This window comes from Terrapene carolina, unplaced genomic scaffold, assembly GCF_002925995.2.
Source record: "Terrapene carolina triunguis isolate 2854851 unplaced genomic scaffold, T_m_triunguis-2.0 Scaffold30, whole genome shotgun sequence".
Taxonomy (NCBI): Eukaryota; Metazoa; Chordata; order Testudines; family Emydidae; genus Terrapene; species Terrapene triunguis.
The window spans coordinates 1,680,085-1,694,196 of record NW_020664381.1 but is presented as its reverse complement, the minus strand read 5'-3'; the positions used below and the strand labels follow the sequence as shown (position 1 = coordinate 1,694,196).

At 37.7% G+C, this 14,112-nt stretch overlaps 1 protein-coding gene across 2 annotated transcripts in view; it reads right to left on the bottom strand.

Annotated features, from left to right (window-relative positions):
- Window positions 1-6,648: 6,648 nt before the first annotated feature.
- Window positions 6,649-14,112, bottom strand: part of LOC113405046 (zinc finger and BTB domain-containing protein 21-like) — a 27,560-nt gene continuing 20,096 nt past the window's right edge. The window contains exons 2-3 of one of the 2 annotated variants that reach the window (XR_003369753.2): window positions 9,318-12,655; window positions 6,649-6,771 (exon numbers count right to left, since the gene is read on the bottom strand). Coding sequence is in view for 1 of the 2 variants with exons in the window: in XM_024216537.3 (XP_024072305.1) it covers window positions 9,475-12,642 (3,168 nt within the window). In the remaining variant the exon portion in view is untranslated. Of the gene's footprint in view, window positions 6,772-9,182; window positions 12,656-14,112 lie in introns of those variants that run through there. The other variant, XM_024216537.3, reaches the window with a different exon arrangement.

Sequence of the window (14,112 nt, the reverse complement as noted above, 5' to 3'; positions counted from 1 at the left end):
CTCCCTATACTTCTGTTAGTCTTAAAGGTGCCACAGGACCCTCTGTTGCTTTTTACAGACTCAGACTAACACGGCTACCCCTCTGATTTTCTCAATGATTATTCAAGTAGTGAAACAGCTTCAAGGGGAGAGGTTGAGAGAGACTTCATCCCAGAATAGCCAATAGCCCAGAGCAGGAATTTGAACCCAGGTCACTCCCTGCAAAGTGAGTGTCCTAACTACTGGTCTAAAAGTTATGAGGGAGTGCAGGGTCACAGCACCTTCTCCTCCAACCATTTTGTAAATAGAGCCCTTTAAAAATACCTGGCAACAAAACATTTCAGCTGAAATGACGTGTTTTGTTTGACCTGAAATGGATTATTTCAAGTTACTGAAATTTTGGGATTTGGTTAGAGTCAAACTGATTTTTTTTTCAGAACTGCCAGAGAACTGTAAAATCAGTTATTCACCCACATCTGCTAAAAGAAAGGTCTCTAAACAGTAGAAGATGCCATGTGGAAGAGACATGATTACCAACCTAATGTTTGTTATTCTCCCTCCTTAGATACAACAGATGTTACTGCTGTGTTGGTATTCCAAGAAGGATGACCTGCTGACTGGTCTGAATTTCTGGGCTTTAGTCAAGTAACAGCCTTGCAAAAAGGAAACGTATGACACTAAACTGGAGTCTTGTTCTTCTTTCTCTTTTACATAATCACTGCTGCTGAGGTATCAGTATCAAGGCAGTAAGTCTCTTGTTACTTATTTGCATTTTTTTTCTCTTCCCCCTCCAAAATCAAACATTTTCCAATAGAAGGAGAATTGAATGTCTTAGGAAATAGGTAATGGAACACAGTTTTTAACCCCTAGGTCACCAGTTCAAATTATGACCAGGTCAATAGACTGAAAGGTCTGATGATTTCATGGCTGTTCAATCGTTTATGGTGTGTAGAATGAATTGGTGTTGGTCCATTTTCTATTGGGCAGGTGTCTGCATCTCAAAAATCACTATAATTGGCACCCTTCTTGGCAGTCTAAGCAAGGAGGCCAATGACCGAAATAACACAGAGACAACTATCTGCTCAGTCTGCAGTGTTATCCTTCCAGAACAAGATTAAAGCACATTGGTAAGGTGGCCTGGTGAATGAAGTAAAAACTAGAGCAGAAGAGAGTGAGGGTACAGATTCATGGTTTTCATCAAATTCCTGTGGAAATTTCCTACAATTTTGTGAAATCACATAAAGCAAATTTCCATGCCTACAGTTCCTGAGTAGTTGATTATTTTATTTGAATGTGCAACTTGTTTAGAAGTTAAAGCATCTTAAAAAATATATTTGTCCACCCAGCTGGTGTAGTGGATGTGACATCACGGCTCTGGGTACTGGTTCCTGTGGACAGCAGCTATTACCACTAGGCAACCCTGTCACCTACACTTCTACCTTGATATAACACTGTCCCTGGGAGCCAAAAAATCTTACCGCATTATAGGTGAAACCGCGTTATATCGAACTTGCTTTGATCCGCCGGAGTGTGCAGCCCCGCCCCCCCGGAGCACTGCTTTACCGCGTTATATCAGAATTCATGTTATATCGGGTCGCGTTATATCGGGGTAGAGGTGTATTATGGTTTATGGGATAAAGTTGCTTTTTTCTCCCTGTAGTTAAGTTTACTAATATCTTTCAGAGCAGTACCCTCTTGCAGGCCTATGAAATTATTTTTGGAATCTATTATGCCCCTGTTAAGGATGACACTTTACTTGACTTCTAGTAGTCTTTACGCTTTTCTTTTCTTTCTTAATTGCACTTGCTTCTTTCTATTTGTCCCATTCAAATTTCTCCTGAAACAAAGGGTCTGAATAAAATCAGAAAAGAAATAGTTTCCTGCTTATGCCATTCTGGCTGTCAGGTTGAGTGAAGAACCAGGCTAGCACTTGGCAATGGCAAACTGCACAAGCTTAATTACAAGCCCCTACATTTGCAGCCAGAGGAACCTCCACATGCAGATCTCTCCTCTCCCATCTTGAAGGTGGGGTAAGCTCTCTCCATTCCACCATCCCCTGTACTCCACACAGGGTGCTCCGGGGTACAGATTTACATGAGGGAAGTGTTGAGGACCTTTATTAGGGGATCTGGGGCACCTGTGGCTAGAAGGAGGCCCCTGCTAGTGCAGCTCCATTAAAGTCATGTTGCCAGAGTGATGGAGATCAAAGCTGGTGTTGATCCTTGGGAATCTGCAGGGTTTCTGGGTGAGTTTCAAAACCTGTTCTGTAAGGAGCAAGCCTTGCCCCTCTAATGGGGCAATGTTGGAGAAATTTCAGTAGGGGTTCCTTGTGGAGATTTCCTTCTCTTCAGTCTCCTCCCCCAGATTTTACCGTGGAGAGGGTGATCTAGCTCATTCACAGCCATGATAGCCAGAGATAGTTGCACCATTTGAAACTCACAAAAGAAAGATAACCTTAAACTCAAAGATAATTGTGCATGAGGGAAGCAAGGAAAAGACTAGAGGGACCAACTCTGAGTACTCACTACATAGGACTCCTTTGAATATAAAAAATTGCAGTATTAAGGCTTTGTTCTTTGCTTTTTAAATGTTAGAAAGTAGAAAGACTCCAGTCCATTAAACCTGTAACTTATTTTTATGGTATTAGTATTATTTTTCATACCCCTCTTCTTGTAAATTAAGCTACCTTAGTACTGTAAGTATAGCATTTTTAAAGAAAAAATAAATAGCAGAAACCTCTAAATTATCTGAAATAGCTTTTCTATATATCATTTTGTGATTTTAGGTCTGGTGTCTTGTAACCTAGCAGGATTAGAAACAAGTGCTGTATTTCTTTAGAGAGGGGGGGATCCCCAGCGCTCTGTGGTATAAAGCCTTCTTTTCTAGCACTTGTGGGTCATAGGATATTAGACCTCTCACTGGGGCTGAATGATTTTTCCAGACGCAAACAACAAGAGGTCCCTGGTAGTGCAGCTCTGATAGAATCGTGCTTATGTGTATGTGTGTGTTTTTTAAGATGGAGGGAGTATGGAGGCCAGAGCCGCTGGCGAGGCAGAGGGACTCTGTGGGGATGGCTGTAGCCTAAGAATCCTCATGGCTCAATGGTGGATTCTACAACCTATTCTGTGAAAGAATGAGGGTGGGCAAACCCCATCCCCCACAACAATGACAGATTCTTCTCAGTGTGAGGCGAATCCTCCCCCTGCATTCTCTCCTAGAAGTTTTAATACGGGAAGTGGTGGCAGTAAGAACTCTACTGACTCCAATGGCAGCACTACCAGGTCCCTCAATTGTTCCCTATAGTATATTTAAAACATTTAGTTCAATCCAGTTTTAGATAACATGAAGTGGGATTTTTAGACGCACTCAGTTAACCTAACTCTGCTGCCACTGAGGTTAAGTTTTACCATTGCCTTCAATGGAAGCAGAGATAGATCAATGGTACAACTCCCATTGACTGCAATGGGAACAGAGTTAAGCTAGTGCTGAAATTTTTGAAAACCCTACCCTCAAAGCACAGGTTTTGTAGATGTAAAAGGATATTTTCTATGGTAACCTCACTTTCTTTATAATATTTCAATAAGATACTTACTAAAAACAAACATAAAATGTTATTTTAATCCTGATACCAGCTAAAAATGGTTGTGCTGTATATACAAAGCATATAGACTGAAACGTACCCTTTTGTGAGCAAAATCCCACCCCACTATAAATAATATCAAATTTGCCAAAAGATTCCAACATGAGACAATAACTCAAAAGAAACAAGTGTAAGTTTATTGGACTCCAACATTTCTTAGTCAAAATCTAAGTAAAGAAAACACACAGTAGAAAAAGTCATACAAAGCAGCAATGGATTTACATTACATTAAAGGAAGAGTTATTCTAAACTATTAATTCTCAGTCCTAAAAAAGTAAAAACCTATTAATTAAAATCCAACACTGATGTAACTGAACCAATATACAATGGCTACATGATATACAGGATTATAAAAAACAGCTTTTATTTGTCTTAATCTATAACACTTTAAAATGACAAGTGATTTTATGTAACTTTAAATTGGAAAATATTACAGTTTGCATGTTTATGTTGGATTATTCCAACTTCTACAAAGCGTAGGAGACTTTTTCCAAACACTACAAGTGATCCCATTTTTCCTGTTGTTTTAAAAAGGGACACTGTCAAGGTTAAACTCTGACGTTTTGATTTTGTAACTATTCATAAGTTTTCAAATATTGTATTTTAAAGGGTATTTTAAATTTAACACTTTGCTACAGTGGTGGAAACCCAAACACAATATTTGTGCAAGTGTATGAGAACTAGAAAAGGAAACTGATTTGTCTGTTTTAACTGTCTCAGAATAGCAAAATGCAACAGATCTACAAAGCTCAGATCCATATTTCAGACACACTGCCAAAGTTTGAGGGTATCCCTATCTGGGATTTTCATGCCCAAACATCTAAAATGTTAACAACTGGGGTTTAAAAATTATATTAGCTTTATTAGTATCAAGTATTGTTAACACAGGTAAGGATGTTTACAGTATGTTTATCATGATAGTATCCCTTTATGTACAATAGTTAGTACAATTTTTGTCACAAGTCATTTTAAACAAACGAGAATCAATAGGACTTCAAAACAAAAATCCAAATACTATCAGGCTGAGTTCAACACAAAATTTAACACTGATTCACTAATTACAACATAAAAAAAAAAATCTATCTTGCTTTGATTTTCACCTAGAACTTCTGGTAAGAAAATGTAAACAGACAGTATAGGCACATGCCAGATTTTATAGGCACATGCCAGATATTTGCACCATAACTGCTAGTGCTCAGGAGTTAGGGCCATATTCTATCCTTGTCCCACATGAGGAACTTCCACTGATGTCAATAGAAGTTTTGGGCAAAATCTTAGGCCTTGTCTACACTTACCGGGGATTCGACGTGCGGTGATCGATGCATCAGCAGTCGATTTAGTGCGTCTAGTGAAGACCCGCTAAATCGACCGCCGATCACTCTCCCGTCGACTCCTGTACTCCACCTGAACGGGAAGCGCAAGGGGAGTTAACGGGAGAGCGTCTCCAGTTGACACTGCGTAGTGTGGACTCCGCGATAAGTAGATCTAAGTACATCAACTTCAGCTACGTTATTCACGTAGCTGAAGTTGCGTAACTTAGATTGATCGTCCCCCATAGTGTAGACAAGGCCTTAGAGTACAATTCCGATCTGGAAGAAACCTGCACTTCCTACTTGGGCAAAAAGCCTCATGGATGTCAATGGGAGCATTGCCCAAGGAGAGAATGCAGGAGCAGGTCCCCTACAGCTGTGTGTTTTGGTTCACTGGAGGGTTGTAAGGCTATAGTTGTGTTCTGAAATGAGACTGACAACTCAACTGCCATCTCTGAAGTTTAACTGTCTATTGTTTTCTTTAAAAAAGTTACAAAATTAGAGTAGCAATACCATTTCATGTCCTTTGTCTATTTTGGTAAAATTGCAGAATTACACACTAACTATATATGTAGCCTTTATTCAGAAGAACATTCACTTATAACATTTTTGTTTCTACCATTTAAAAGTCCACAACATGTAATTATTTCCATTGCTTACTTTGAGTGGTTGATTATGGCCCCAATTCAGCACAGCACTTAAGCATATGCTTAAAGTTAATCATGTTTTAAGGCCCAATGACTGCAGTGGGACTTAAGCATGTGCTTAGCTGAATCAGTCCCTACATGAACTAGCTTTACTTCACAGGCCCAATCCTGTTCCCACTAAAGTAAACAGGAATTGTCACTGACTTGAGTTGGAACAGGATGAGCCTCTGTCAAATTTTGTTGATGGAGGACAAAACAAACGAAGAAAGAATTAAATTCTAAAGTATATATTAAAACATCTGCATGTTTCTGTCATGCCATATGAAAAAGAGCACAAAACCTCAAAGTTTAAGAGAAATCATACAAACTTTCTGCAATTGTTAAATAATCAGACAAAAAGCCAAGGCCTTTAGTACCCAATTCACACAGTTGCAAAACTAAACCAAATATGATGAAGACAGGTTTTTTGTATCAATAATTTGCCTATCATTCTTGTTATGGCCAAACTAGACATTCTTTAAAAGACCTTTATTGTATAAACAAGCAACTAACAATTTCTTCCATAATTTAACTTTTCTAACATATATTAAAATTACATGAGTGGAAGCATATTTATTCCATATCCTCCAAAGTAAACACTTCTGTCTCAGGGCTTTTTAAGATACTATATAAAAGCTAATAGAAAACCAGAATTGCTATATAAATATCTCATATTTAAAACTTTATTTAGAGAGCCTGTATTCCTTTATTGGACAACAAACAGGAACTAATTTAAAAAAAGCACAGAACATGCTCAAAATTAAAACAAACTTTTAAAAATAATCTAACAAATTTATAAAGGAAACTAGTTATATCCACTTTTTTCTGATTTTTACAATATATATTACACTTGGGGGAAAAATCAAGACTTCTTCAAAATATAGCACAAGGTTGTTATATGTGTGCTATTTATAATCTTAGTATACCAAAAATGCATCAAAGAAGTGCTTCAGTTGAAAATTATGATTATTTGATAGCTGAACTGGTCATCATATTTTCTCTTAAAAGGGTATACTCATTCTTAGAAGGCTAGGTACAGACTGTCAACAAACTAAAAAGGAAATATCATGCTGTTTTGTACGGGAATCAATGGTGAAAACTTAGGCACCAATTTTAATACCTTGCTTTCACATTTTGTCCACATAGATTTCTTCTCCTAAAAGACATTTAATGTAAACACAAAACAATTATTTAGCTGTGCTAAATATATTTAACATGGCTTTATTTCATTTTGCTTTTGTTTAATAAACAAGGTTGAGTAATTATTATTTTATGCTGAAATTACTTCTTTTCATTAAATGGTTTAGTTTTGTTAGTTGGAATTTAAAAAAGGAGTCACATCCGGAAGCGTCACCTATAAAAGATTACATAGGAACCTTGTTTCATAGAATCATAGGGTTAGCAGAGACCTCAAGGGTCATCTAGTGCAGGGGTTCTCAAACTGGGGGTCGGGACCCCTTCAGGGGGTCACAAGGTTATTACCGGGGGGAGGGGGGTCACGAGCTGTCAGCCTCTACCCCAAACCCTGCTTTGCTTCCAGCATTTATAATGGTGTTAAATATATTAAGAAGTGTTTTTAATTTATAAGGGGGGGGGGGCACACTGAGGCTTGCTATGTGAAAGGGGTCACCAGTACAAAAGTTAGAGAACCACTGATCTAGTCTAACTGTAGTTTTGATTGCAGTTTTCATCTAAAAATACTTGCAGCTTATTAGTGTAATTATGTTCTAACATAATTCATTTGGAATAAGGAAAAACACCTATGGGTAGGTGTTAGCGTGTTTAGTAGCAGTTTTAGATTTTTTTTATCCACCATGTTGTAGCAAAAGACTTTGTAGCTAATTATTGCAGTTTGCTGGTAGCTGAAAGTCTGAGGGTCATATTGTGCCATCTCCTTTTATGTTGAACTTCCCAATGAAAATAAAGTGCTGTTTTAAAACAAACAAAACAAATGATGGCAAATATGGACTTTGATTGAGTAAGGTATCTAAGTATGTGCCTAACTAACCACCCACTGAAGTCAATAGGCAAACCCAGCAGCTTAAAGGTAGGCACCCATGCTCAACCTTGCTGAATCAGGGCCATTGGTCCAGAATATTATCATTGTTGTCCACACCTTTGTATTTTGGGCCTCAGCCTTGTGACTTCTGTGGGAATTCTGGATGCTGAAGGAATGCAGTATCAGAACCTTATAGGATGAAGGTCTTGATCCTGCTCCCACTGAAGTCAGCAACAAAACTCCCGTTGACTTCAGTGAAAGCAGGGCTGGGCCCTAATTACACAGTACTGAATGCAATACTTTCTCTTTTCTTTTCCCATCTGAAGTTGGCCTGAATCCAAAATGGACTGTCAAGTATTTAATTCATTTACATTCTCACTGTTTATTCTAATCCATTCCACTCAATTAAATTTAAAATACCAACAGCAGAAAGATGGTTTTAACTCTGAGCTTCTAAACAAGAGAAGCACATTGTCAAAAGCAGGTGAAAAACTAACTCTGGACCCATGCCATAGCTTCTGGCAAATATCTGATACTAATGATGCCAACCATTCCAACTGTGACTATTTTTAATCATTACCACCATGATTTTAAACAAACCCAAATAAACACTTCTAACACAAAGGATCACAAACAATAGAAAGTGTCAGAAAAGAAACAAATATTCTATACACTGTATTTACAAAATCCAATGATTGTAGTGTGGTGCTTTTTCCTCTGCTTTGAACTGGATAGGTTTGTTTAATACAAAATTTAAATACATATTTTGTTCATTTATACAGGTCTCTATGTAAATATTTACATTTTTAAAAAAAACATATCTTTGTGCTAATGGCCACATTTACTGCCACACACAGGAGTTTATTTCACAACCCCTTCCTCCTCTTCTGCCATTGAAAGTAATATATTCATACATTCTATTGTACTCAGAATTACACACAACAGTACAAACCAGAGGAAACAAAATTGTGAATTGTTTGACATCCATTCAATGTTAGTTCATATGCATAAACAGTACTGTTGTTTGTATTATAAGTGCTGCTTTATTACAATGCTTGTAGTTACTGAAATACCTACAGTAAATTAGCCTTTGGGGCGTTATATAAAGCAGCATACTTTTTTTCCAGAGTCTTCCTTAGAAACTTCTATTTAAATGGCTGAAAGCAGGCTTGCTGCTACTTTAAATATAAAATCCAAGTATTAATATTGCTGATTTTAGGTTCTATTGTATTTTGCACAAGTTCCATATAAGAACAAAACAATTCCACATTACCATAAAATACCAAACATTCATTCCCAATAAGTGTCAGGGTAACTCAAACTTGAGGTTTATTTGTTATTGCTAAAATATTACTAAAAATCTAGATTACTAAAGAAAAATATTCCATCCACTTCTTTCTTAATTTCAAGTGCAGGGCTAATATTTATAGGGAGCTCAGGTGTTCATTATACTCAAAACAAGAAGTTGGTTACAGTATAACACTACTATAAACTCACAGTTAGAATCCACATTGTTGTTCCTTTTTTGTTTTTAATGTATATTTATATATATTGACACCACAGGATGAGGATCCATGCATACAATCAAGATGTGATTGGATTTCAATGTTAATGAAATTAAATTATACTGTTACTATAAGATCCCAGACAACAGTACTTTAAATTATTCAAATTTCTATCTACTAACATCAAAGTTAGTTTACCTTAATCTTCAAATCCAAGCAGCATCATAAATCCATCTTTACTTTTTTGATGTTTCTTGTCCCCTTAGATTTCTAGTTTATATGGCATACTTCTGAAATATCCTGGAAATGGTCTCCATTTAACCAGCTTTTTAAACTACCTGTTGAAGATCTCTAGCTAATTGTGTGTCTGTTCATGGCTCCAAAGACTAAATGCAGTCTTGAATGTCCTGTGACAAAGTTTACACATATATTGTCTTTTGAATGTGATTGCTGAAAGTGGTGGAGCATGATAAAAGAGTGTGTCCGATTCTTGTGGAACAAATAATTTCTCAGTAGTAGTTGGGCTCTCAGATAAACCTGTCGGACTATCAGGCTCTAAGGGCTGGATTTTGGGTAGAGGTGGGGGTGGAGGCAGAGGTGGCGGTGATGGGGAGTTAGCTGGTGGACATATCTCAGCATCTTTATTCACTGATTCCTCTGCAGCCTGTGACATATGAGACTGGAAGTGGCTCCACAGACGGAAGTTGGTCCGGAAGGCCTTGTTGCACACATGACAAATAAATGGTTTTACAGAGCACAAAAGCTCCTGGTGACGCTCCAACTGCTTGTGTACAGTAAAAATTTTTCCACATTTTTCACAGGGCCACAAGCCAGTGACTTTATTAGAAACTACTTCCTTAGCTTCTCTGTTGGTTTCAGTGACCTCATCCTCTATATCGTCTGCAGGCTCTTCTTTGACGTGAATTTTAAACTGTTTGGAAACACTTAGATCTTCAGGGAGGCATGAAGAATCTTCAGAATCAAAATTAATTTGTTCTGAAGAATCACTGAATACTCCATCTTCCTTTGCAGTAACAAAATTGTTCATTTTATTAGATTCTGATTGAGAATGCAATCTTGAAGCATTCGTTATTTCACCATTGTGATCAAGAATAGGTAAAGAAAAATTCTCTGTTGGGGCCATGGTATTTTGATTGTGAACTTCAACTTGATGACGCCAAATACTAAAGGAGGATTTAAAAGTGCGCATACATTCAAGACAAGTGAGCTTCTTATATTCACACTTGCTTTCATGTTCATGCTTCAGCTCTGGAGAAGAAAATCTAAGGCTGCAATAAGGACAGACTGTTGCATTTCTACAAAGTCGCTCATGATTTCCCTGTTCAATAAGAGAGGAGAGCTTAGCATTACAAAGACGGCACTGATAGACCTCTTTGTTTTCAACTGGACTTGCAATATGAATGTGCTCTTTTTGCTTAGAAACCTTATTTCCTCCAATTGGTTTTTCCCCTGGATGCATTTTTATGTGCTGTTTAAATTGGGAGAGAAAACGATAAGCTTTCCCACAGTAGGTACAAATGTAGGCTCCTTTGGATCTTGATCTTAAGTTCCTTTTGATGACTTGCTGTGCTTGTGAACTGGACTGTCCCTGAAAACCTTGTTTGCCACGTCGTAGTTTAACAATCAGTGCTTTCTTAATCTCTCTCTCTCTCACAATATCAATTAATTTTCTTTGGAATTTTTCATCCAAGACAGCATGTGAACTGGAAGCAGGTGAGGGGTTCTTCACAATTCCATGCTGTGTCTGGCAATGAGTCCATACTTTGAAGTTCGTATGAAATCTCTTGTGGCATATATCACAAGCATATGGTTTCTCTGGATTATGATACATATTAACATGACGGTGAAGGCCTGCTGTAGATCTGAAAATCTTAAGGCAGTGCTTGCATTTAAACTTTTTGTTTGGTCTCACTTCTTCCAATTCACTGTATTCATCTTTACTGACATCAGAATCTGGAAAATCAGCATCAAGACGCGTAGGACTTGAACTTTCCTCAAAATTATCCTCTGACCCAGGAGAACCATGCTCATTCACTTTCAGTTTTTTAAATGGTAGCCTTCTATCTGCTTGAAACCTCCTTTTTGCTGGAAGTCTACTCATATCCCTATTATCATCCTCAGTTTTAAAAGGGAAGTCTTTACTGGCAGATGTTGAAGCATCTCCTACTGTAACTCTTATTATTTCAGAAGGCTCTGAAAGTGGGCTGCTAGGTTCAGTTTTGATTCGTACATCAGTTAGAGGAGAAGCTACCTCCCTATCAGTTGACTGAGAGGCACTAAAGGACCTAAGGCGGTGTGGGTGTATTACCTGTGTCTTGTCATCTAGGACAGCCTTTTCTGAAGACTCTTTCAAGGATGACTTTTGAGATGTAACATTAAATGTTTTTCCCTGTGAGTCACTAGTCACCAATGATGGTCCATGTGAAGCTTTTAAATCAATAGAAGATGAATAAATAGGAACCTGACTATCCATGGACAATGACCTTCGAAGGAGACTTTTTACAAGTGGGCCACTCCGGTCAATACTTTGGTTTTCAGGACCAGATCCACTAGATGGAACCACTAGTCCTAATTTTGAGTAGTATAGCAAATTCCTATCTTCTCCTTGACCATTTCCTTTTCCTGTCTCTCGCAACAAAAATGTAGATTCTGATGAACCATGCAGAGATAAGATTGGAGGACGTGGTCTTTTTAATGACATCTCTGCAGCTTTTCCTCTTAGAAGCTGACCACTCACTCCTGGCTCATCACATGAAGTTTCTTTCTCAGCTAAAGGCTTTTGTGGCAATACTGCATTCCTCTTTACCAAGCCACTTCTACTTTGGTCATCCACAGTTCCAGAAGGTTCATGAAGTTTGGTGTAGCTCACAGGACTGTCTTTTAGCCACCTCCTGTCACTTAATGATAAACTGTGAAGTGGTTCAATTGGTTTTGTTACTTGTGGCCTATTGTTTGTTTTGATGGCAATGGAGTGTGAAGGCTTAGAGCTATGGCTTAAATCATGTGTTTGACTGACATTTTTAACTTGTGCTTCATTTCTGCTCTGACAAACAATGACACTTCTCTTCTGAGAACCGCTTTCATCTTCTTCTTGAAACAGTATTTTTTTAATGGGACATGCTGGAAAAGGAGCTTGAGGACTCTTAGAAACAATGTTGGTAAGAAAGGAAATTCCAAGGCTGTAGCCCAATTCTTGAACAGCCGCAAGACTGCTTTTCTCAACAAACAAAGACGAAGAGTAAATGTAGTTTAATACATTCTCAAAAGCATCTGGTTCACAGAAGTCAAGTTGAAACACTGATTGGGACTCATTCTCTTTATTTGTGAAGAGAGTCTGGAAGTATTCACTGCTGGCAGCCAGAACATTTTTATGAGCTCTAAATTTTTGGTCTCCCACTATAAGAATAACATCGCATAGCTGTCCTTTTAGACGTTCCTCATTCAAAGCACTTAAGAGAGAAATGGCATGTGCTGGGTTTATGTAATGCAAGAGCCCCTCCATGATTTGGATTTATCTGAAAAACAAAAATAAAGATAGTTATGGTCTGTTTTATATACACTTTTAAAATATAACATGAACCTATATAACCGATTAGTTTCTGATTATAGCCCATATAGCTATTTTTTCATTAACATTAAAGAATTTTGAGTTTTGGGGCTATGCCTGGGAATTAAAAGAACAAAGGCAATCTGTAACCATAACTCCAATAGATACACAGGCATGAAAAAAAGCAATTTGTGATTCTGTTTTTCCAATGTACCTTAAATAGTCACTCTCCATTAAGATTATTATATCTGACCGATAAGAGAAGCTATGTTCTCTTCCTGTAGCTAGCATATGCCTACTTCTCTTTATACAGGAATACCCAGTAAGTTGACTGAGTGTGAAGGAAGTTTTTTCCTACCAATACTTCTGCAAAGACATATTAAAAAAATATTGCTAAAATCCTGAATCTGAGACCTACAATATGGGTCAATTTTTAAATGTAACTCATTTTTGAGGCTAAACAACATTGATAGTACCCTGTTAATTGAACAGACTAAAGTTTTTTGTTGCTGTTTTTTTAAATGATGGAAAAAACCTATACTGCTTAATTGTCTCTGATGAAGACTGGTGTAATTAACTCTCATATTTGCTTACATTTAAGGGAAAGGCAAAAAGTATACAGTAACAACTTTGGAAGTGTATTACTAAAAAAAAAATTACTTGTAATTGAGTGGCCATGTATCCTGTCTTTCTGGGAATTTCACAGTTTTACAATGGAGTCCAAGTGTTTTTTTGTCACGACTTCTATATATAGTGTACCACCAACTAAACTCCCTGGTTTGACCCCCAGCAACAGATGAACTTGGTGCCCTGGTGCCTTTGAGCAGGGTTCTAGAGTGGTTCTTCCTCACTGTATTGTTGCATGCCATGCGGCTGTAGTGCTCAAATCCTCAGGTGACACATGTATGGATAGCATTAGACTTTCTTAGACAGCATCACTCTGGAAGCTCATGTGGAGTTGCTTGCCCGCTAGGATCCCTAGATCCTTTTGAGGGTCACTGGTTTCTGGGATACAATACCTCATTCTATAGGAATGGACCTGTGTGGCATTCTGTACCTCAAAGCAGCATCCGGGAACCCCCATATTCATCCCGTCATATAATTATGATTAGGGCTGTCAAATGATCAAAAAGATTAATCTTGATTAATTGCAAGATTAAAAAAAATTAATCACGATTAATCAGTTTTAGTCACACTGTTAAATAATAATAGAATACCAATTTATTATACATATTTTTGGATGTTTTTTCTATATTTTCAAAATATATCAATTTCAATTACACCACACAATAAAAAGTGTAGAGTGCCACTAGGGTTACCATTCGTCCGGATTCCCCCGGACATGTCCAGATTTTAGAGCTAAAAATAGCGTCCGGGGGGAATTTCTAAATGTCCGGACTTCCCCCCGGGCTCCGACAGCCAGAG